The sequence below is a fragment of the Dermacentor andersoni genome, chromosome 11, assembly GCF_023375885.2.
Source record: "Dermacentor andersoni chromosome 11, qqDerAnde1_hic_scaffold, whole genome shotgun sequence".
In the NCBI taxonomy this organism is placed as follows: Eukaryota; Metazoa; Arthropoda; class Arachnida; order Ixodida; family Ixodidae; genus Dermacentor; species Dermacentor andersoni.
Genome location: NC_092824.1, coordinates 50,019,692 through 50,045,672, shown reverse-complemented (window position 1 = coordinate 50,045,672; position 25,981 = coordinate 50,019,692). Strand labels below are relative to the sequence as shown.

The following is a 25,981-nucleotide window of genomic DNA, read 5'->3' as shown; positions in this document are numbered from 1 at the left end:
CTAGGGAGCGTTCTGCCGCAGAAGAAATTTCAAATCGGCTCATTAATAGCAGAGATATAAATATTTCAACGCTGCGAACCCATGATCTCGGGAGGCGAGCTCCACTGCATAGCGAGAAATTCTCTCCACTTGCCCCGTCTAGCCTACGCAAGCCAAATTCCTTCCCTGCGTTCTTCAATATCAGACCTCAAGGATCGCGTGAAGTATACGTCACGGGCCTCGCCGTCATTTTTTTCGTGCCTTTTTTTTTTTTTTTGCAGTGTTGCGCACTTTCACTGACAGTGTTATGTGCGAGCTTGTGCGACTGTCTCGTTTCGCGCAGCGCACGCTTTTGTGTGCTCTGCACAAGGTCACATGACTAGTGGTATAATTCAGTGCTACACGAACACTAAGAAAGAACAAGCAGATCGCAGAGCATCATCATGCACTGGAACACAGTAGGAAATGGCATAGTTTCTGTACCTGCGCACGTGACTGCACGACCGTGGGAACAAGCAGACGAAGCGGAAGTAGATCTTTCTTCGGTACAAGTAAAAAAAAAACGCACACACACACACACACACAGATTTGTGTGTTTTATTATTTCTCCAAACTTCAATTTGTCAATTCAAGCAACAGATCACACAAATAACTGATGTTGCCTTGAATAATTCTCGAAGTCACCACGAGCTACGTCACACTGCATACATGAGTAAGGCACCGTCCAGCTTGGAGCGCAGCCGCCGCGAGGGAAAGGGGGAAAACGGCGTTCGGATTGAAATTTCAGACCTTTCCGTGGCGTGTAGAGATGCAATTCCTTGCAAAGGCGATTGTTAGCGCACATTGTATGCTCTGCGCTTGTCAGCTAAAAATGACCAGACCTGGTGAAGGGCTGTTTAAAGCTTTTATACGCAAACAGATGTCATGACAACCCATGATGTCATGGCGTACTGATGCAGGAATTTCAAGGTGGTGACCCCACCAGTATCTTAACTTTTTATGGCTTGCCATGCCTCTTGGAGAGTGGTTTGTTTTTGTTGTGGAAGGGGAACTCATTGGGCAACACTCTAGTAATTTCTCTGGTGTCAAATACTGTAGCTCACGTAACAGAAGTGCACAGTCTGTCAGATTTTTAACATTTATGTGCACTACACACACACACACACACACAAAGAAAGTCACCTGCTGTATTGAATGGTCGTAGTACTTGGTTGTTTTACAATCCCCTCCAAATCTTATATTAGGGTTAGAGCAAGCTGCTAAAGAGAGTGAGAGAGCGGGTTTTATTCACCCAATATACCTGCCTGACATCTGTGTACTGCCATGTTCCTCTTCTCTAAACAGTCTAGGAATAGCCAAATTAGAGGTGACAGTGCAAAATAGAGTAACTATTCTGCTCCAGAAGTTCGCTGCCTAGTTTTGACTCCGGTGCTCCAACACAATAAAGCTGAATGCTTGTTTAAACACTGAATTATCTTTATTTCCAACATGCTTTCACACAATATAATACACACCACACATTTACATCACTCAGTTCAGACTAAAAAACATGTGTGAGCAGTAATCTGAAACTGCAGCAATGTATTGGAAACATGATGCCACAATACACATTTATGAAACATTTAAAAAACACAATACAAAAAAAAAGAAACAAGGGGGGGGGGAAGCACGTAGAACAAATGGGGGGCAAACAGTATAGGCATATGGAAGTGTAAGTGCAATGCCCTGAACTCTATTAATGGTAATGAGGCACTCAGAACAATAGAAATGGCACTTCAAAGTGACTTAATTAGAACACCCTATGATTGGTACTTGCTCGCAGTCATGGTGACAATGTTCTCGCTTCACTGTGAATTCTGACAGAATATACACACAGGGAGAACATTCAAAATGTTGGCAGATGAACACTCGTAAATATTGGAATGCACAGTTAACATCGGGCCGACGAATGTGAACAGATGAGCTGACTTTCGCTCGAATAGGAATTACAGCAACCAAAGGAGATGAAACTTTTGTGATATATCGCTTTGAGCCTGGCTTTGCGAATCCAGCTATGACATCATTGTGACCGACAAGACCATGACTAACAGGAACAAACGACACTGCCATAAACAAGTGTCTCAAGTCATGGGACCATAGCAGCTACAGACCTGCCAACCTCATCAGCTGAAAAATACTAGAACTTGTTTTGTTACACAATATCTCAACTGTTTATCTATGAAATTCAAAAAAGTGTTCAGTTGAGATGCTGTGAACAGACGTTCTGCACGATGATCACAACACTGATCTGAGCCACATACGGACAACGAAAAATGTTCACGATGTTTACAGAAGCATTCACGTAATGGCGGTCGGTATTTTGGATCCCATTATCTGAATAAGTGGATGTGGGTCCGAAATATCAGGCAGAGAAATCAGTCAGAGTCCTTGTTTGGCATTTCTTAAAAATAGATTTCACCATACACTTGCCGCAAGTGTAAAATCGTAAATTAATTGTCAATATGACAGTCGCAAACAAACTCTAAAATGGGCATTTTACAAGAACATCATAAAAGTTGGTATGCATGCAACTATACTTGTGGACTGTCGCGAGAGCAAAGCTATAGAATCAAAATACATGCGTGGTCCACATAGCCCTGTAACTGAAATGCTAGCATTCTATAACATGACAAATTTTCCTGGCAATTTCAAGTGTTCCCACATAGTGATGGTGCATGCTTTGTGCAGCATCTCTCAAAAGCAAAACGGGGCTGTGTTACGGTGAACATTCGTCGTCCGCTGGCTTGCGATCCAGCTATCCTTCGGAATGCACTTATGAAAAACTTGAACAAGAAATGGCTGCTCAAACGAATAAAGCCAATGGTATACAACGTTTACATGAATTCGACTGTAGCTGCCTTAGTAGCAAAGTGAACAAGCTACACAAGGCGAAAGAAACGAACACACCTGCCCATACTACCTGGGTGACATCTGCGCCAGCTCCAACCCATAACTTTACCTTCATATCAAGGAAAGTGTGTCCAGGAATATAGTTTCACTGTGGTACTGAACAAACTGTAACAGTGCTACTAAGTAGAATGAAACTTGAACTCCAGTAATGAGTAACCGTCCCTTATGGCGGGACAAGGCACTTTAAATTACTTTTTCATTTATGAAACAATTTCAGTGAACAGTTAATGTATTTTTACCAGCAGATTTCAGAAATGCAATTATTTTTTTCCTATGATAAATATTTTTTTTATGATTTCCAAAAGAGGGTGTTCTTTGTTTAGGGCCTAACAAGCTAATTAACAGCAACTTGCACAGTAACATACGGCAAACTGAATCGATTCTGAATGTTCACAATGTGTCGTAAGCTACAGATTGTTTTAGGTCATTTTTGAGCGAAGTTATATGTTGTCAAACTTAGCCATAAAAAATGCCCACCTTGATAATAGAAAAATATCAAGTTGGGCATTTGTTATGGCTAAGTTTGACCACCTATAACATTGCTTAAAAATGGCCTAAAACAACAATTTATAGCTAACGACAAACTGTGAACATTCCGAATCGATTCCATGTGCAGTACGTTGCCTTGCAAGTTGCTTTGAATTAGCTAATTAGCTAACCCTAAACAAAGAACATCCTGTTTTGGACATCATAAAAAACATTTATCATAGAAAAAAAATTATTTTATTGTTGAGATCACCTGGTGAAAATGAATGAACTATGCAAATATTATTCAAATTGTTTAAAAATTGCTTTTTGAAGTGCCTCGTCCACGGTTAAACTCTTAGAAAGCTGGGCCGCGATTAAATCTGCTCCCTTCACATAACTAGCCTTAATCATAAGGTGTTAAAAAAATTGCAGCCAGACCTTCACAAGCACAGGCTGATCACTGCTGGAACAAGTCGTACTAAAAACAACCAATGAATGCATGAACACAAGAACGTAGCCTCAACCGCCCAGGCAAAACGTGATAATAAAATTATGAAGCAAACATAATTGAAATAGGAGGCTTTAATGTCACTGCGATGCTCTTAACACAAAGCAGGACAAAACGCTACAGTCTACATACACTGTTGCCTTTTAGGGCGTAGCTTGGAGCTTGGCCCCTGACGGCTACAGCTAGATGAATCGCAAGTACGACGCGTTCGAAAAAACGGTGATTCAGTAGACTTCTGGACTAAAGGACGCTGCGGTTAAAGAAAGCCATTTCATTGCATCCATAAATTAGGCTAGTTTAACAGCAATCTGTGGTTGTGCTTGCCAGAATGTGCTGTTGAACTACATAGTAAATTTGGCATAGGTTGAAAACACATGTCAGAACACATTCAGAAGAGATGAAAGAATGACCACAAGGTAACAGGGGTGCCCTGTGTCCTTTTGCCTGCTTCCTCTAATGAAGCCATCTGCGGCATACACCGGGCTATAAACCCACTTCACTTTCTAACAAACAGCATACAAAATAATTGCAATTCATGCATATCAGTTCCTGTTTCCAGTTAGAACAACGGAAGCAAGGATGCATGGTAGACGCACGTTATCATACGCCGTAACAAAAGGTTAAACAATTTCTCTTCAAGTTTAGATACTGCTCTTTCGGCAAGTGAACTTGCCTTGGTGCTGTATTCGTTGGTCATTTACGGTGCACTATACGCCGGCGGTACAGTAGAAGCAATTTTTTTTCCTTCAGTACTTGCACTTAAGTATGACAGATAAATGTATGTATGCTGTCCACGACTGCAGATGTGAGAAATGGCGCAGCCGATCTTCTGCTTGATGAAAACAGGAACTAAATCCAGCAAGGTACGCATAGCTAGTAAATGATCAGTTTAAGTTTTAAGTTAATCAAGTTTGATTGCAAGAGCATAGTTGGAGCCTGCAACAAGGTTTGTGACAGTCTTCAACCAGTGGAAGACACAGAGGCTTATAGTATCACAAACACACATGTTTAAACACAGTGCCAACCAAATGGTTTCGTCTCGGCATGACATGCACATGACCAAATACCGAAAGCCACGCAGTGGGCCACCTTGTGGTTACAACACAACTGTGAGTGAACAGAAGGCAAGCACTGCTCCGAGAGCATGTCAACTTTTTGTCAAGTGGCGAGCTAAAGGACCTGCATCTTCCCACATTTCACCGCTAGCTTCAACCATGTGCTCGACGTAAACGCTGACTCCAATGTCCCAGTGACATGTCTTTCAGGGCCAGGGTTGATGCACACTTACCCACACTGACACATTATTTACAGTAACAGACACACATGTCGCCGGGCTTGTGGTCTCACTTTCAATGCAAACCAAGAGAGGTAGACATGATATGTTGGCTGCAGTTAACCAGAGCATTTGAGCTGCGCATTTGAGTTCGACGGGGAAGTGCCACAGCTGAGCGCACCACGGGACTGTTCACCACACAAAGCATGAAAGACCTGCGAGGAGAGAGTTGAGGGCACTCGACTAGAGGGAGCGGCACTGACAAGTCGTTCATGCCACCTGTCCACGGAGACGTCGGGAACTCAAGGCAGTCCACCGGAACGAGGCCACGATGTATGCGATAGCAGTGGAGCCCGAGGCGCGGCGGCGAGCGAATTGCCGAATGCGGGCAAAGAGTCTGCGAGCGTTTCTCGACCTGTGCGCATGCAAAATATTGACAGCTCTCGCCAAATGGCCGACTGGAAAGAAAATGTCCTGCTACCAGTCCTTTTTTTTTTCCCCCTCACACGACCTCAAAGCAAAGCACAAAAATTTTGGGACATTTTTGGTAGATGTCGTTTTCCATGGTACGCCGTTCTTAGCCTTACAGAACTAGAAAGTAAGTTAATGACTGTGCGACAAAAAAAGTACTACAAACACTAAACTAGGTAAGCATTAGAGATCTTGCAGCACATTGCTCTGGGAGGACTGCTGTGGCAGTGATTCACGAATGGCACATCAGCAACACCGAAGTTAAAAACCACTATGATTACAAAAGTTGCTTGGGACACTTGGAATAAAATTATCTACGCAGTCACAGTTTGGCACACGCAAGAAATAAGGCAGTCAGCACTTCTGTCCTGGAGCTAAGGCTCACTAAGAAATGTCCTGCAGTTGAAAGCAAGTCTAAAAGTGGCACCTAACGGCACTTGCAGGCAGGCAAATGGGAACACTTGGGCCGGCTCAAAACATGCTCCTGCCAACGTTTGTGCAAGCTTTGCAAGAGTGTGTTCGAAGCTGTTCCATTTGGTCCCATTCACCCCCTCTCGAGTGCCACAGGAATGCTAAAGCCATTGCATGGGCGTCTATGATGAAGTGCACTTCTGCCCCAACTGCGAGCAGCCATTAGTCGCGGACTTTGAGGCCCCATATGCTAGTCCTGCGGATGCCGGTCGTCGGGCGTGCGATGGTCGAGAAGAGCTGCTTGTTGATGTCAAGGTTCGGCAGCCTCCTGCGGACTGCGTGCAGTGCGTTGTCGCCCAGCACGCCGAACAGTTCGAGTTGCTGCAGGGATGGCATTTGCGACAGTGTGCTGCACATAATGGACAGAAAACGTGGGTGAGCTGTGGTCCCCGAGGCGCCGTCCCAGGGCAATGACCTTGCAAGTGAGGATTACAAAGTGAAACCCGAGTGTGCAAGTGAACCTCACAGGAGTTCCCCCACACGGGGGCAGAACCGGTAAGGTGTGTTTTGTGAGAAATTTTGAAAGAGTGAAAACTGCCTTTTTTTTTATTGGCAATGTTCGCTTTCAAAACCAAGTGCCAGAAGAATGCTTGCATATCTAGACACGAGCAGAGGACCCCATGCTGTCTCCCTGCAAGTTGTGCTCTCCCTCAGTGCTTATGTATTGCATGCACAGATTTGCTTCTGTTGCATTCAATGTTGATTTCCGTTGTCCTGGCCTGCTGGTACAGCATGTGATCAAGGACTGCTTGTGAAGGAAGCACATCCACCAGTGTACTAGTGCCGTCACCTTTGTGCAAAAAAAGGCGTTGCCTTCACGGCAAGTGTGCTGTTTCAGTCTACATGTTTGTCGTGTTGTATGATGATCAATGAGCCTTTTTGGTGCCTGTAGGTACAGGCACCAATTTAACACTTGCAACCAGATTTAACACTTGCAACAATAACACGGCATGGGAATGTTGTAATAATTGGTTTATTGCACTACAGTCAAACCCACTTATAGCAATATTCAGGTGCCACGAAAATTCCATTGTTATAACCGGGTTGCATGGAAAAAAAAAAAAAAAAATAGGGGGACGGCAGAGCTGTTGTGAGTAAACTATGATGGCAGGGAGGCCAGTGCCCCTCCTTACCACCTTCCTCCATCCGGTTGCTGATTGTGTTCACTCGTTTAACTGCTTCCTGGGCACTCCGATCGCGTGTAACAAGCTGCGGCTGTCGACGTTAAAGAATGCAACGGCTCTAACAACTGCAAAGAGGGGCCACGGGTGGCAAGTGACATGCAAGCACCGCCGAGGCATCGCTTTGGTGGCCCCGAAACGGGGCCTTTTAAAAACTGCGAGGAGGCTGTCACAGCAGCCTGTCAGCTTGAGAAATCCAGATGAAATGCTGAGGTGAGATCGCCACAAGCATCTCATTGGCTTGCGCGAGAAAACCCCAAGTCCGTCAGCCTTGCATGCTTTACGCGAAGCTTGCCGACATCCTTCTCCAAGGTATCCAGGCACGTAGTGCAGCGGAAGGTTCCTCGCGAAAATGAAGCCCCGGAGGGATAGAATCATCTGCCAGGCCTCCTGTGACGACAACTTTGAGGCAGTCTGCCCTACCACGTCATCACTGCCGTCGCTATCTGATACAAGCACGTTCATGACGATCACCTCATTGGGCAGCCTTCCCTACCACGTCATCACTGCCGTCACTATCTGATACAAGCACGTTCATGACGATCACCTCATTGAACAGCCTTCCCTACCACGTCATCACTGCCATCGCTACCTGATGCAAACACAGTTGCGACAACCGCCTCATCAGTTAGAAGCACTTGGTTTCCAAATCTACAGCCATGCGCTTTCTTATCACCGGCACTGTCGTACACTGCCGATGATCAGTGGGCGAATCAGCTATCGTCCGTTTCGGCGGCGAGAAACCAGGTGGCCAGGAATGATTTCGACGCAAATGAAGATGAATGTAAGCGATTAAGCTGTTTGCAGAACTGCGCTGAGCAACAGCGTGCAACATGCGAGCAACTTGCAAGCAGTGCAGTTGGCACGGTCCATTCGTGTTTAGGAGGGTGGGGCGGCGTAGAGCTGTGGGTGCAAGGGAGCTGTGCACGCAGTCCATTCGTGTTCGGAGGGGTGGAAGGGTAATGGGAGAGAGGCGCACGGAGATGGCTAGAAAATGAGTATGCGGCGGCTGCTGGAGTGGCGGCCCATCAGGCAGCAGCGCGAATTTCTCGTTTTTTGTCTTTTCAAGGATTTCGCATTTCACTACCTTTCGGCTCGGACAACTAGCAGCCAAACTTCATCGTTATAACCAATAATGCGGTATCAGGGCATTGAAGCGGGTTATTTCACCATGGAAAACATACAAATGTTGACAGTGCAGCAGCTTCTCATTGTTATAACAGATACATTGTTAAAACCGGTATTGTTATAAGTGGGTTCGACAGTATAGAACACACAAATTCTCACAGCGCAGTGGCTGTTCATTGTTACATGTGTGTAATGAAAAAAACTGGAAATGTTACAAGTGAATCTGACTGTACTTCCTTGTGTCTAATTAAAATGATCATGGTGACAAGAAACGGTTTGTTTTTTGGTGCAAGGGCCAGGAATGCATAAAAAAGCATAAACTGTCTAATTAAAATGTTTTGGCGTCTGTCCTGTTAATCTTTCTTTTCCTGCAACCCAGTTATAGTAACAATTATCGGTTATAACAATGGAATTATTGTGGCATCTGAACATTGTTGTGAGTGGGTTCGACTGTCTATGTCGTGCTTCTGAATGATGTATTTATGGCATGCATGTCACAGAAGTTGTCTAGAGCTTTTGCTTTTGCCCGACAGCTTCACACAGCACACTAGACGCCACCACCCTACCGTGCACTGTACCCAGCATGTGTTAATGATGAATGCCCCACAACATACCTTAGAAATGCAGGCAGATTTTCTTATTGCTCTGCCACAGGCATTTTATGGGGCCTCAAACTCTTGAAATCGCGAGAAGAATACGCACAAATTTGTATCTGTTCATGTCGAAACAGCCTGTGCAAAACATGGACTACAAGAAAGGATGGGCAGCGCAGACTGCCATTCAGCTAAAGGTTTTACTGCAAAACCCGCAGACGTCCATAAACGTGCCACGGTGCCCCTTGAAGATAATAAAGGCTAGACCATACCAAGTATTCAAATACAGAAATTTGTTTACCCCTACGTGAAAATGAAACGTGTGAGAAGGAAAACATTCTCTTCTCAGTAGCTGGTACGCCTCTAGAGCTTTGCAGCACTGTGTCCGCTCATTCTCGTAGCATTTGCCGTTTCGACATGAACCACGAAATGAAGCGAGGAAGGCAACTAGTACTCTCAGTACTCACAGGAAGGTAGTTGGTGCGATGCTATAGCAGCGGCTGATGCATAGATGCTGCAGCTCGGGGAGGCCATTCACGATGGCGCGCATGGCATCACAGCTGATTTCTGTGGCATCGCTGAGGTCTAGCTCCAAAAGGTGAGGGCAACGCTCTACAAGCGCAGACACATCTGAAAGTGCAATGGTAAATAGGTAGGCTGTGAATTTTGTTGCATGCCTGGAAAAAGCAGCGCGCTTACCACCGACTGTATCGTCTCAAGAGAAATTTGGTACCGTAGAAGACGCGACTACATTGTAGACATTCATGACAGACAGCGCAAACAGACAACAATATACCGCATTTACTTGCATAATGATCACACTTTTTTGACAAAAAAATTGACAGCAGCAGGTCAACAAATAGGCGGCTGCCGCTGTATGTAGTGAGGGACACCAAAACAAAATGGCGGCCAGTGGAGTAAGCCGAACGCAATTTTTTTTTCTTCTTGTGAGTACATTACGTGCATTGAAACAGTTTCTCCCGTATCAGTAATGAATAATATCGTTAATATCAGCAAGTTTGCGGCAATAACATAGCCATGCCCACTTTGAGGGGACAGAAGCAGATGGGCGCACTTAGCTGCCAGTGACAGAAACACAGGGCGGGCATGCTGCGGAAACTGTAGCATTTGTCTTCACTACTATCCTAATATGGCACGTTTCCACTAAGGGTGGGGGAATATCTTAGCTGTGTTACAAGCGTCGGCGTATGTATAGGGTATACTTCTAACGTATCAGTGTAAACGTGGCTGCTATCGTTGCTGCTCGCAGTTTGTTGCATGCCCACGAATGCAGACGAGAAGAATCGAAAGACACCTGTTTTGTTGTTCTTGACCACAACCATTATAAAGCCTACACATAATAAAGGCAAGTTCGGCTGCAGCTTTTTTTTTGTCATGGAAATGCAGAAAGTGATGAAAGGAATGAAATGCTGCATCTGCTTAAGAAGGTTTGGTGCGTGCGGACCGCTTGGTTTGTCTTGAGGAGTCGTTTGCGTAGCATTCGACAGATGGTAAGCGCGATCACTATTAGCTAGACTTGGCACGCGACATATCGCTGCGGCAAGTTCGGGGTGCGATCATTACACGGGAAATAAAAAAAATCAAATTTTGACGACAAAATTCAGGGGTGCGATCATTATGCGAGTAAATACGGTAGATAGCTGATCTAATGCACTTGTTGGAACCCATGTTAAGTGGAGATTTGTTAAAATGGCCCAACAAAATGCCGGGCAGTGAGATCCACGATGCATTCAGATTTTGTTTTATTCTCATCTGCATGCAATCAACAATTAACATCCTCCCATCAAGGAAGTTTTGTGTCATTTCATGTCGCGGCAACACGAACATAATGTGTTCTGCACCACGTTTCGCAGCACAGAAAATATGCACCTGTCTGGCAGGTGGCTTCCTGGCTTTCAAAAAAAGCGCTTCGGTCCTATGACACCGGCGCAAATGCCACGCGCTCCCGCAATGCAGGTTTCTACATGCTCTCCCTAACACACGCCCTCCCGCCTACATACTCGCATGGCCACAGATTCGAGGCTCTAGGATCTGCACAGTTTATTATTCGTACCAATAGCCATCGTGAGCAATCGGGCCGAAAACCAGACATATGAACTAGACTGATGGTTGTAGCAGCACTTTTCAGTTCTGCAGCTGTCGCAAACTGCAAGGTTTAGACGTTCAGTGCGACAACGCCACAGCTTGCAATTTCTTTACCCTTGGTCGCCAAGTCTAGCCCGAAACTAGGTTGCTCAACGAAAGGGTGGAACACTCACGGTCATTGGTGATCTCACTGCGACAGCCCGCAATGTTCAGTTCCTGCAGCACAGGTGTTACAGTCAGCACAAGAGAGTCGATGCAAGCTGTAGTCATCTTAGTCCAAGCAAGGTTCCAGGATGTTAAACTGGAAGGAAGGACGACTTGGCTCAAACAGAAAACTCTCAGCATGACTTTCTTGATTAAGTGAGTTAGACACAAGCTTTCATTTCATTTTAAACTCAGTTGAAACAGATGAAATCAGAGGTTGCCCAGCATAATAAGAAGTTGCCAAGACATTGAAAACGCATTTCTTGGCAAAGGAAGATGCAAGGACTAACTCATGCAATTTTCTGTTTTTATGATTAGCAGCGCAATTAGAAAACAAGACTCAGCAAAGGTTGATGCCGTATAACTATTATTAAGCTTGCCTATTACCCATTGCATTATAGTTGCAGGATGAATTAGCGAAGGTGTCAGTCGAGATGTGAACCGTTACACCATTGATGATGGTCAAGTAGCCATTCAAGAAATGTGGAATATAAAATGCAATGGACGGTACGGGGGACAACACTTAGCAGTCCACTGACAGTGATGAGAATAGACATTGAGTTTCAATAACTCTCCATTCTGCAAAAGCCTATTCTGCAGTTTTATTTTTTCTTATCCTTTCCCAATTGTGAAAATTATGAAACAGGTTCTTTTGCATGTTACGAAAATTGCATGTGCATTAAATTTTCGGGCACATTAGATTTCTTCTTTTGAAGCCTTCTTTTGAATTAGATCTGGCTACATATACATGGCCATGCGTACAGGCCCTCGTTAAAGGTACAACCGGCTTATTAAAAGTTGTGCAAGCAGTATCACTAGTAAGGAGCTGCCAACGTACCTTTTGCAGCCCCTGCAAATAGAGGTGATGCCCAAGTGTGTGAAGCCACTCGCCATGCTCATGTTGAGGCTCTCCAAGGCATGGTTTGCGCCAATCATCCTGCAATGAAAAGCATTTACATGAAAAAAGGCATGATGCGCATTGCCATTATCATAACCACGTCCCACATGCTGCACAAGCATGTTGGCAACTACAACCCTCATAAACTCACCAGTACATTTCACTCTCAGCTACACCCTCGTCGAAAAAACTCTCCTGTCTGACACTCTCACTAGAATGGTATCTAGTGGCACCCGTGAAAGGAATGCCATAGTTTTCAAGAAATCAAAATAATCATTGTCTACAAATAATACTAAGTGCTCTCCAACCAGGAGGCAAGATTGATAATTGTGTATTTTCTTCGCAAGACACCGGAAAAAAGTATTCATTTTTCCTGCCACACTAAAAATGGCACTGAGATGTGTTGCTGCACATGTGCACGTAGAAACAAGTACGCCCAGTCCACATGTGTTACATTTATGAAAACTCACTACACCATTGCCAACAAACCTTACGGTGTGCGAATTTTTTTTCTGTAATTTCCGTTAATTTCTTCAGTCAACTTCCGTTTGCAAAGACTTCCATTGATTCGATTCCCACGAAAGGTCCTGGTTGGAGCCCACACATTTCCATGGGACCAAACTTTCTTCATTTCGGTCCTGAAATAAGCCTTTGCCGGATAATTAGAACTATGCTGGTCATCCCGCATGCACCTGACCCGCAAGATGACAGCACTTAGGGTGCAGAGAATGCTATTTCTGGCCTGCCTCAGGAAGATTTTAAAGCTAAAACGGCAGCTCACAATGAATTATTACAGTATGCTAACCAATGCTTTTTTTTTCCCAAATAAAATCCGGCAAAAACTGCCTGAGCAGCGCAATCCAGAAGGAAACCAGAGATTCATAAAACGGATATTGTGTTCGTAACAGCTTGTCAGAGTAAAAACATTCTGTAAAAACAGTTAGATTTTTCTTTGTATTTCTTTTTTCAAAGAATCGGAGGCAAGCTACGCTTGTCTTTCCAAAAAAAATTAGGTGTGCTTTCGATATTTAGGTTGTTTGGGAGAGCTCTAACAACATTTTTATGTTATTTTTCTGCTTTGAACCATTAAAATGTGGTGAAGCATCTTGGGGCATGTTAGAATTGGGGAACATACCACCACATTATTCGGCAGCGTTTTTCTTTTCTGCCTCCTTCTATCACTTACGGGCAGCAAGCTGAAACCATACATGCAAGTTTTCTTTTGCCTCTTTATAAGACTGTGTCACGTGTAATCTTTACATGCCAACGGCGCAATGGTTTCGCCGACAGTGGGGGCACACCATACAGTCGGTGCAATTGCAACGGGAGGGAGGCAGTTACCTGCAAACCCGGTCGTTTAGTCTACACTGCTCCAGGCTGAGTTTCTTGAGGTTGGAGCAGCTAGCGAGCAGCTCACACAGGGCGTCCTCGCTGATGCTTGCCATGCTCAGGTCGAGGTACTGAACCTTGCACGAGGGCCAGCTGCGCAAGACAAAGGCAGCATGCGGCAGAAGACACAACGTGACCCAAGGCTTGCAAAGCCCGAAGCTGCACCATTCAGGGTAGCAACTTGCAGCCACAAATATACCACGCCACAGAAAAACAAAGCGAGGAAGTAAAACATATCTGATATTTCTTCCTTCCTGTTTTGCTAGGTTCCGAGTAGGTATGGTTTGCTGAAACATTAGCTTGGATACTATGTTGAAAATCGTTCCGTGAACACCAGAGCACTTGGCTTGATGCACGAGAAGGAAGGATGCTTCGGCACAAGCTGCGACATCTAACCTGTAGTGTTTGTTCTGTGGTCTCACTGCAGCCATAATAAATAGTGCGTATGCAGACAGAGGGTTCTTTGCATCCTGGGGCCGTACCTTAAACTGGTTCATATAGATTGTTCGTCATTTTTGCCCTTTACGATTCCACAAACCCATACTGCCAGACCACCTAGTGCCACAAAAGATAATCATAATATTCATAAAAAGGAAAGAGAGAGAGAAGCACATTGTCACAAAATATGATCTCCGACCTTTTCTTCTCGGTAATTGCTTGCCTTATCGGCGTTTTGTGAATGTACGAGGGAATGCTGCAAGTAAGCTTCTGATTACACGCAATGCTTGTCACTTGATGCTAGGGTAAAGTGAAGTGTTCTTTACATCATTTAGAAAACAGTGCTTTCTTTACAGCGACAAGCTTTGTACAAATTCACACTTGCAAAGCTCCACTGTTATGTTCACTAAATGCCGCAAGGCCTGTTCCAGTGCTACTTTTGCGTGCATAACGGCAGCGATGAAGGATTAGCATTAAAATCTGCATTAGAGAACGCACTCATCTCGCTGATAAATGTGTGGCAGGAAACAGTCTTTCGCAGTCATTGGGCAATGTGCTGTGGGATTTAGCTCACCCAGTGGTAACATGCCACACCCCTCCTCTTAGCGAGCAATTTAACCTGTGAGGGCAGACATCTATTATAACGGACTAATAAATACAACAAAGTAGGTTTGGCTCCTTTAATCTTCTTTCTGAAGTGGAAATAAAGTGACCGATTGATTTATCATTATAATGAGGCATATATTTTTTTTGCAACGGATCATTGCACAGAGCCAAGGACATATTATACATGCGGACTGGTATGCCAGATGCAGGTCACCATAATTACCTTTCATCAGCTGGGTAGGACAGCATGGGCGCGTCAGTGAAGACAGGTGATTTGATCTAAATGAAATCCAAATTCAAAACATCAGTACAAAGGTGACAGATGTCGGAGTAGAGAGTGCCAAATTAACCTCGCCCGCAACAGGTACAGTAAAACAGTAAAAATAGGTACACAAGATGGTTTACATAGTTCCCATTGGAACACTGCTGTTGTGAACTAAGAAATGAACTCGTGATCATGTTCTCAGCAGCACAAAACCATAGCCAGAGGATGAACTCTTGCTGTATTTACCACGCCTTAATGAGCCCCTAATTATTGGGGAAATGAGAGCAATAATCGAATGCACATTAAAACGAGATGCAATATGCAAAATCATGCTCGGGTGTTGGCTAATGTCAACCATCAGAGCTGATGTAATCACCACGGTCATCCCAAGATGGTGACAATGCTTTTTCATCTAGAGAGGTGACGACGCACTGTTGCCTTACGAAGGCTCGTCCTAAGAAAAAGTTACTTTGCATGCTGAAGCTATTGGCCAAGAGAGCCGCATCGCGTGTTTCTTGAAATTTGGAGACCTGCGCATGTTGCTGGACAAACATGCAAAGTTGCTCCTCGACGCATGTGCCGCCATCCACAAAGTAATTCAAGAAATAAGTCAAATTCAAGAAATTCAACAAATAATTCAAGAAAGAACAAGGAATATCAAGCAAACTGGATGGTGCTGAGAGCGAGGTGCTACTGTCCACTGACAGTGACGAGGAGCTGTACGACAGGTCATGGTGACAGAATAAATTTCCATTCTGTGAATGAAAATTTTGCATGCTTTGTCTTTACGATCGGGCAAATTGAGTGCGTACTATTAAAGCTCAACATAACGAAGTTATTATAATCAGCAACTTGCTTCGTTATGCCAAAATTCTACCTTTTATGAAGATAAGTACAGTCGCCAATAGATTTTTCTTGCACGGAAGGGGCTGAAATTTTTTTTTTATATTGCGCAATCGGAAAAAGTAAATTATAATAAGAAAAAAAAATTTCACTTTGTTGAATTTGAGAGTCAGCGATTGAAGATACAGTTTCACGCTGTGTCGACGATATGTTCACATCGGTGATGTGAAGCCAAGCTAGCCACTATACCGTGTAGCCACTCTACACGGAACGTGACGCTGCTCCGCTTTGGCAGCCACTCTAGGTAGCGTGGAGCACAATGTCAGAGTGCATTCGCAAGCAGGTGCTTGTGGTTCAACAGTTTGACCATCTGTGTCCACAGACGTTTTCATTTATTGTCTCGGTATTCCTTCGAGACGGCAGTGAAATTTGGCTACTGAAATTGTGTGTAAACGCACTTCTTTACACTGAGGTTCGAAATGCACACTGCTCTACAGACAAGAAGTTATAGAAAGATAAAAAATTTGGCGGACGCTTCACCTTTTTAAGAGTGGAACGCGACAGCATTCAAAGATCCCAGACTGCTTCTCACGTTTCCTGGCAACTGCAGTGTATATAACTGTAATGTTTACCGGGAAACACTCGCGGTGAACACTATGCACGAAGGCGGGCTTTCTGGTCGAAATGCAGCCTCTTGCATGGGCCGTGATGCGGTGGAGGCAAGTGCCATCTGGAAGTGCTTCAAGGAAGCGGGCGCGCTGCTCCGTGGACTCAGATAATTACCTGCCAGTGTGTGCGAATGGCGGATGCCGTCTCCAGTTTATGCATTGTAAGGACGCTGGAAAAGGGGTTTGTTTGAGTTTTCGCGTAACAGAATTAAGTTTTCTCATATGTTCAAATTACAATCCAAGAACTATCATGTCTGCAGGTTGTGTGTGAGTCGAAGTTTACGATTTTCCCCTGTATTTTAGCTTGAGAAATTCAGTTAGTTCAGTGAATTCCTTGCCTCACAACAACGACCCGTGTATGCGTGGTTCAAAAATCTTTTTGCCGAAACGACGTACGACACAGGACGCCCATGCGGGACTCCGGATTTTCTGCGACACGGGCTGAACACTATCGCGTTAATACTTCGTTATATCGAGGCTTAACCATATTGGATTTTCGCACCCAATATTTTTTTAGTGATACACGACACACACAACGCTGCAGTCTCGACGGCTGCACAATGCACTCTGTTCACGTGGGCAAAAGCCATTCCCCGAAAACACTTACTTCAGCTGTTGCTAGCCTGAGGACGACGACGCCACGATTGAGCGCATTCCCGAGCACACCGGGGCCCAAGTGCTTTTTGCTGAGGTCAAGCCGCCGCCAGAGGCTTTCGTCAAACCTAGATTTGAGAGCCAGGACGTCAGATAAGGCACATGCACCTCCTGTTTCGTACGCAAATTATGCCTGCCTCATTTAATCATTGCTATTGTCAATAACGCCAAGAATAAAGCGCAACCATACCCGTTTCTTGAGCAGTGGAATTGAATAGGGGTACATCGGAATGTGGATAATTCAGTCACTAACCTAGAACCTAACATGCTGCATCTGTATGCACGTTAACACAAAAAATCCTAGGTTATTTTTAACATGCTTAATTATTTACTTCATTATTTACGACTATTGCAGGCCTTGCCTGGGCTATTGAAGGAGTGACAATGAAAGAATTAAAACTAAACACTTCTCAGTGGTTCAAGGATGTCGCTACTACAGTGCTCAAAAGCATTACTGAGAAAAACGAACAGCAGCAGTATTGTAACTAAATGACACATGCAAAGTTGGCAATGAGGCAAGCTCCGAGCTGAAATTCCTGACAGATTTGTGAACAAAGGCAAATGATGTTCACTTGTCGCTTACGCTATCTCCATCCAACGGCGGCAGACGCGACCACATATGGCTAGTGTTGGCTTGGGCAGCCACTTGAAGATTTCCAGGATAGTCTCATCTGAAAAGTCTTCAAATGGGTCTGCAAAAATCACAGGTAGGTAGAGTTCAGAAACGGTAAGGAGGACACGCCAGATTGTTACCAACCTCTTCCTACATGCACTTTCACCTACACCCATCTGATAGGCCTGGCCTGTGTATAGTGCTTCATACTTAGCAGAAAGCGCTGACAAAGCGTTATTTCATTTGTGTGTGTGTGTGTTTATACATGGCATTTATTAGCATTGACTTGTATAGTCCTGTGTTTGGTGTAACAAAAAGTACAAAATATATACACATAATATTTCTTCTCTTAAAGTAGGTTCATTCTTGCAGGACTATGGCATTCAGCCATGACCACAGGGCTGCGAGTTCGATTCAGAATAAAAGGTAGCCTTAGGTGGGGTGGAACATAAAACGTTTGTGGTACTTAGGTGTCAGCATGCTTTGCACATTTGTCAGGTGGTCAAATTTACTCCAAAGGCTGCCTCAAAACATCTCCCAAAGCATCACTCCAAGTGATGCTTTCAGATGTTCAACACAATTTATTTTGGATCTGTTCTCTTAACTTTAGTTATGAAAAATGCCACATGACCAGACAATTGTCTGTCAAGACACTGTTCTGAGATGCTTTGAGAAATTGATATCAGGCATCGTACACATCGCAGTAAACATACTTGGAACTCTGGCAATGAAGTATGCATGCACACAATGGTCCCCGTTACAACCACTCCTCGTTTGTAACGTTCAAATAAACCGTTGCACTTTTCAATTTGGACTTAAACACCGATACAATACTGATCTTTGAACCACACATGCGCGCACACAAATAAAACCATTGTAACTGACAGTAAGCAATGACTCAAACTGGTAGATTCTTCAACAGGAAATGTGCACGAATATGTTAAGATTTCGAAAAACGTGCGTGAACACATTCTTATGCCCACCTTTACCATTGCCAGGGTCCTGTTTGCTTCGCTTGTGAAGTGTGAAGGTGTCTGGCACCGTCCTTGGTGGCGTACCTGATGCAGATGGGGCATCACGTTTCTGTCCCTGTGCACAAGAAATGAACATGACTGTAGTAAAAGATGGCCGAATGCTTCAGCCATAAACTACTGTGACCACGCTGCGGGAAAACCGATTGAGGTTTAAGTACAACATCCGTGCACACAGGAAAATGAGTAGGTGAGTGCAGAAACTTGGAATTTGGAATCGAATCATTCTGGCTATTTGATTCGAGAGTCAACTTTTTGACGCTATCGAATATTCATTTCGTTCGAATACTAATTAAGTGAAGGAAAGAGTTTTTGCCATCTAATTGGGAGGAAAGGCTGACTTAAGAGGAAGCTTTAGTTCGGGTGCTCCTATCTAAATACACGTAAAAGGAGAATTCGTTTTTCTCAGCAACCACTGCACTAAATTTGACAAGGTTTGTTGCATTTAAAAGAAAAACCTTAAATCTAGTGACTGTTGGTTTCAAAATATTGAGTTAGGTCGTCAATTTTTAATCAAATATTGGCAAATACCGAAAATTTTCAAAAAACGAAACTATCAAGTTTACAACTCTGTAACTCAAGAACGAAAAATGATAATACAATTCTGTGAATTGCATCTAATAGTACATCTAAAGCGGACAAAATTGATATGTTACACATGAATATAAAAAAATTTAGTAATAGGGAAATACAACTTTTGCAGAACCCTTGTAACCAATGTAACAAATTCACGTAAGATGTAAAATGACATATCGAATTTGTCCGCTTTGAATGATCTAATGGATGCCGTTCACAGAACCGCAATATCAGTTCTTGTATTTTAATAGGCCGCATTGGAGTTGGGCCCAAGCTAAAGCTTCCTCTTAACTGGAGTCTTCCGAGTGACTGTGCCACAGGAGAAATGCAGTTGTGCAGATGCACAAGTTCGCGTGTGAACGCATGGAACCCACCGTGGTTGCTCAGTGGCTATGGTGTTGGGCTGCTGAGCACGAGGTCGCGGGATCGAATCCCGGCCACGGCGGCCGCATTTCGATGGGGGCGAAATCCGAAAACACCCATGTACTTAGATTTAGGTGCACGTTAAAGAACCCCAGGTGGTCGAAATTTCCGGAGTCCTCCACTACGGCATGCCTCATAATCAGAAAGTGGTTTTGGCACGTAAAACCCCATAATTTAATTAATTTAAAGTGAACGCATGGAAGAAATCGTTTATGCACAACAGTTTCCAGTTGTTAAACACACATCCTGCCTTAGCCAATCTGCTAATTTCCTTCCATGACTTAGGGAAATCTGCTTAGTTCTATTAGGGCAATGTCACCACGCGTGGATCCCTTTACGACATGTGGTATTGCATGGTAATGCGCTTCGCTCCTTCAATGAGCACTTCAGTTCCATGTGCATATGCTGACATGCTTTTTTTGTTTGCTGAATTACTGTCATTGTCATAGCATACAAGACACAGCCACATTTCCTTTGTTCTCATATTCAGGCTTTTTCAAATGAGCTGAAAGCCAGTCGATAATGGCATTAAATGTGTCGAACAAAGTAAACAAGCCTTCTGCTACCAAACAGACTGCACGGGAGGTTTGAAATATTACTTTGCTTAGAAGTGATAAGATATTCCATATTCAATTCGATATACAAAACCAATTTAGAAAAATATATATTCGTAATCAAATCGAAAATTTACAATTCGCACACACCTAAAGATAAGGCAAGCTATCTCAATAAATTATGCTTCTCGGGAAGAGAGAGAGAATCACATTTTACTATGAAGAAGGCATAGTGAGTGAGAAAAACGCGCACAAACAAAAGTGGGTGGCTGCAGTCTATCTGTTCCCACACCAGCCCGGACATGGCCAACTTTTATAGGCTAAAACAGATTGCATTGTATTCTAGAGAAGCCAAAGATCGAACTCTGCAAGTTCCAGGAACTTTTACTTAGTCACAAAGGTCAAAATACAACATAATGACTTGAATTCAACATGTTACACTGACGTGCAGAGACTGGAGTTGATGCAAAATTAAAAGCAGAACTTTTGCCTTTATTTTCACTTCTCGTATTAAAGGTTTTAACTAGAAATCAATGAAAACAGTTTTTTGAAGAACTGTTTCTCACCATAAACTGATTTACTGTTTCCCTTTGATGTAGCTTCAATCCTACACTATAAATGTCGAGAAAGTTTCGTATTAAGGTTCAGCCCAATCCGGCTCCCTTCTCAGCCTGTGCATATAATCCAATTGTGACAAAGATATTAGATTCAGATCTGTCATACTGTATAACAAACCGCAAGAAACTATAACACTTGATTTTATGTTCTGAATAATGTTCAGCTGCCTCATTAGAAAAGAGAGCGAGAGAGGCCTTTATGTAAACATGGCTGTTCCCTGAACATTGCGACTAAGAATACATACAGTGGAAACTTGTTGATACGATTCTGCATTATACTTTGTTTGGCAAAATATGTTTCCACCATTTTTTACTGGCCAACGTCGCATAGGAGCAATGTATTTTCATAGGGTTATTGCGATCGCGTTTTCACCTGGAATTGGCTATGACTATAGAAGTGGGCTTTTACTGGCATTCCTAAAATTCGCAATTTTATATTGCAGTGTACTAGCTTAAATAATGTTTCAATGATCCATGAACAATGTGTTAAGGCCAAGCCATACTGGAGGAAAAATGCACACGGCAAAAAAACGCTGCTGTGACAGTGCGACCGTGCCGACTGTTGGTGCGTCGCTGCTCAGTTGAGTGAGGAAATGGCGGCTTCCTTCTCCTTTTTTTTACTTCCAGAAGAACTTATGCCCGGACATTGAAAAGAAGAAAGTTCAGCGCAAGCTGACGAGCTATATCAATTTTGCTGAGTAAATGCGCGTTGGCTGCGGTTAGTGTGACGTCGAGTGATGCTGCTCCGCATAACTTGCTATGCGGAGCAGTATCACTCGCCGCCACACAAACCTTTACCATTGAGTTTGTGACCGAATACACCTATTTTCATACCTTTTGAAGCTTGTTTTGGGTCCTACAATTTTCGGAGGACACGTTTTACTTTCCCGTTCCGTGAAGACAGTATCAATGAGATTCCACTGGATATATATATATATATATATATATATATATATATATATATATATATATATATATATATATATATATATATATATATATATATATATATATTCAGATGTGTGCACAATAGCACACGCAAAGATAGCGCATCAAAAGCAAGGGCACTGATGGACATAACGATATTTAAAATGTGTCGCATATGCCTGGAAAAACTTATGATTTGAAGTGTGCAGCATGTAGGATACAGTAGGCTTCCGTTAATTCGATCTTGGCCAGCACCCATGCATTTCTATGGGCCCAAACTTTCGCTATTTCGATCCTAAAATTGGCCTTTGCTGGATAAATGGAACTTGACCAGTCAGCTAACATGAGCCTGACTGCTAGTTTACCCCAATAGTGACCCTTTAGTGGCAACCTTTGTCTCAGCGGCGCTTAGTGGACAGTGAATGCGTAGAGCACACGTCATCTCTCATCTAAGAAGTCTATTCTTCAGTCTGCACTAGGAAAATTTTCAAGCAAGAACTGCAGCTCCTAGTGTCTGATTAAGGTATTTGCCCGATTCTAAAGCGCGCCTTCTTTTGTTTAAATCTCAAGACAATTTGACCGAGAATTGCCTTCGCGGCGTTCCGGTGCTTTACCGCACACCAAAGATGCACTGAGGGGAAGATTTGAGAATACTGGCTTCCGTTCTGCAACACTAATTAGACCCTTTCCCATTTTTCTTGCTAAACAATCGAGTGCGCATTAGACATATACTTTTTTGGTGCTTTAACGTCATTTCCACATTAGTTTTCTTTTTTGGACACATAGAAAGTTGGCGCGTTTGATTTAGGGGCATGTTAGAATTGGGCAAGTACTGTCAATGAATCAGTTGTATGTATTGTGTTTTTTCGGTATCTTGCTTAATTTGACCCACCGGATAATTCAACCAGTTTCGTCGGTCCCACCTGGGTCGAATTAATGGAAGCTGACTGTATGCGCAAAGCGTTTTAGTAAAACGTGTTGGAAGGTAGACGGCTGGGTCTGCTTGCTCTTGCTGTCAGTATGTTGTCACAAGGCGGGTTCACTTCTGTCATAATGTTTCACAATGTTTTACCTCATGCATATTTTTTCGACTGGCTGCACAGGTATTTCCTAAGTTATTAGATATGAAATAGTTGTTCACATCCAACGTCCCTGTAACAGTCCTCGCATCGAGTCCGCATCCTGAAAACTTGACAACGCTCACTGAACAATTGAATATCTTCAATCCATTCTGCCAGCTGTACACACTTCGACATTCTCAGTATTCCCGAAATGTGGTGAAAGTAAATTTCCAATGGATCGATTTAATTGACACCTCAAGCGCGACATATCTGTGTAGAAGAGATAAACAGGGTGCAATGGTGAGAGCCCCAATTTCACGAAATCCATTGCATAACTCCTGGAAACCCAGATGAAAATAAATATCGAAGAGTTGCTTACCTTGGAAAACTTGCGCGATGCCCGTGGTGGTGATGGTGGCTTTGTACAAATGCTTGTCTGCGGAGATTCATCTTCTAGGTAATCAATGCCCATATCCTCTAGGATCTCAGTTGGAACACGATTGTCCACCCCCCACTTGTCATGCGATGACGAACTGTCGTCACTGTTTTCCGTGATGTCAACATTTTCAATGTCTGTTCCTGTCACCGCCTTGGCATTGGAACGTTTGCCAAAGCTCCTTCGTCGTTTGCTTGGTGGCTGGTTGGTTGATATGTCCTGTAGGGGGCTGCGCTTCTTGCTGTGCAGAACATTGCAGAAAGAAGAAGCGGAAAAAAAGCAGGACACGTTAGGCATGCATGTTGAGCCCAAGACTCGTGGCACACAGCAGAGAGCGCACAACCCACAAATGCTCTGGAGTGATGAGAGTTCTCATAGTGCAAAATAACACTTTAAATGAAGCATACAAAAGCAATGATGATGTATGCACAGTTTAGATACAATACACACAAATAATGGGCTACTGTGCTGATATCAATAAATTGATGCTAAAATGTCGTGATTACTGTCATCTACTAAAGACGCTGTCTGAGCTCTTATGCAATGGCATCATCGCTCCTTATTGCCACAGGATTCAGGAATATAGTGTGCAGAAGTCAATGGTGAGACATTGAGGACGACCACTAAAGTATACAAAAACAGCTAAAGAATACCCAATGCAATTTGCTGCAACAGCACAATAATTGGGTATATTGCACATCATATCATAATTGGGTAACACATTCTAATGATATTAATAGAAAGAATTCCGACAGAGCCTGTTTCATTATGAATGCTAATGCAATTAGTGTTAAAGCAATGTAACAATACGTCCACATTGCCAAATTCTTCAATCTTCTGCTGCCGACATCATCTTCACTTAACTGCAGCTCAACACTCCATGCTCAATGCCCGCTTGGATCCCATGCTGTGCACTTCACTTCTTTCTCCACACTTGGCTGCTTTTGATGTGGACTTCATCACATCTATGTAGTTGACTTCTTCTCTCGTTACCTCCTGTCTATTTGGGCGCCTACCCAGCGGCACATACCCCATCTGGTGAATCGGCCAAGAATGTTCATATACCTAGTGTCACACGCTATAGAGGCACGCACCTAGTGACCCAAGTTTGGCGTGAAGGAGCTCAGGTACGGAATGGACTAACGAGAAGTGCGCGAGGTTCCCCAAAGAATGCGAATCGCATCAAAACTACGCGCGCTGATCTACGCATCTCGACTGACCACAAAATTCGCGACACCAACGGGACGTTTCACGGTAGGCACAGCCGGTACGCAATCGACAGCTGCTGGGTTTGCCGCGAAGTGCATCGCCCTAAGGCACCTGCCTCGCCGATGCACAGGTGCACAAAGAGCTCGGTTACTGAGTCGCATCACAAGACAGGAAAGTAGATGTCACTACATTTGACAAATAGCACAGGGAGGGCGGATATCGAGGTATCGACGGAACCGCCTCTTTCGAGCCAGTGTCTGAACGTTATGTGTCGCCGCCTAAATAAATTCTACAAAGATTAATGACAGATACACTAGAGACATTGCGTTGTCATTACTCCACCGCCTAAATTAAAACCACACTCACGGGAAAGCGAATACGATCGGATACCGGCTTTGCAAACCGGGTACAGAAAGGCGCCAACGTTCACCGGGCTTTCCAAATTCGTCGAGCGCGTATTAAAATTTCACTCGCTGAAAATGCAAATCTGTCCCTTGACGTGATCCAGTTGCTGTGGTACTTTAAAACACAACATGCGAATGGTGTGCCGCGGGTCATTTATGTTAAGTTGGCGCCCAGTACTTGGCGCGCTCAACGGCAATTTTGGCGGGGCGATAAGCGAGGCTTCGATTCGGTAACAAGCAATGTAAATTCGTAGATACAAAAAAAAAAAAAAATAATTACTGTGGCTACTAGATTATCAAAGCTTTCTCTTATAATGATACCGTGCGGTTTCCCGAATCAAATCCCCACGAAACAAAGCGGGTTCTTGGAACCGGTATGTCATGGGATGGGGACGTGCATCAACGGCAACAGCTCGAGCCTACCGCTGCGATCGAACTTCGAAAGCAGCTATGTGCAAGCGTTGGTACTAAGGGTTACGGTGGTACGTGTATTGAATTATGCATGCACGAAACCTCGCGCCAAAATTGATGGTGCGCGATCACAGCAGTACGTTCAAGAAAGTGTCGTTCACCCGAGTCGCCGGGGCAAAGAGGGAAGCCTGCATATCACGGTGAAACGCCCAGGTCGCGTCGGTTTCCGTTTACCTGCCATGATTGGAGTAGTCCAAGGCAACCACTTCGTGGTCCATCGTCGGCGCAATCATAGGAACTTTGCAAAGACTATGCTTGCCGCCACTGATCCCACTCTGCGACCGACCTCACGGCGCATACCAGTCAGCGAGTCAACTCTGACCGCCAGTCTGTCGGCCAATGACCGATCACGGACAGATCCAACGCGTTGCGCTGACGCTCTGGCAACGTTGCTGAAATGGAAGCGCGCGATTGGTCGATTTTAAGCAAACCGATGGACATATGCGTACAAATATGGCGTAAACATTTTTCTGGCTTCTTCCTCTTCTGCCCACAAGATGAGTAAAATAACATTATTATCTAATTAAGAAAAAAAAAATAAACAATTTGTTATTACAAATATTGCAA

General features: G+C 43.9%; 1 protein-coding gene across 2 annotated transcripts; it reads right to left on the bottom strand.

The window, feature by feature from the left end:
* Window positions 1–1,431: 1,431 nt before the first annotated feature.
* Skp2 (S-phase kinase-associated protein 2) lies at window positions 1,432–25,772 on the bottom strand. Of its 2 annotated transcripts, none has more exons than XM_050167809.2 (11): window positions 25,589–25,772; window positions 23,274–23,571; window positions 18,689–18,794; window positions 17,676–17,784; window positions 17,046–17,160; window positions 14,886–14,941; window positions 13,571–13,711; window positions 12,170–12,268; window positions 11,301–11,428; window positions 9,489–9,651; window positions 1,432–6,468 (listed from the first exon to the last, which is right to left on the bottom strand). In XM_050167809.2, the coding sequence occupies exons 1-11, from the start codon at window positions 25,645–25,647 to the stop codon at window positions 6,282–6,284; spliced, it is 1,461 nt and encodes a 486-aa protein (XP_050023766.1). In that variant the 5' UTR covers window positions 25,648–25,772; the 3' UTR covers window positions 1,432–6,281. The 2 variants fall into 2 exon arrangements, with proteins under 2 accessions (XP_050023766.1, XP_054920560.1); XM_055064585.1 differs by having other exon boundaries at window positions 18,695–18,794.
* Window positions 25,773–25,981: the final 209 nt, after the last annotated feature.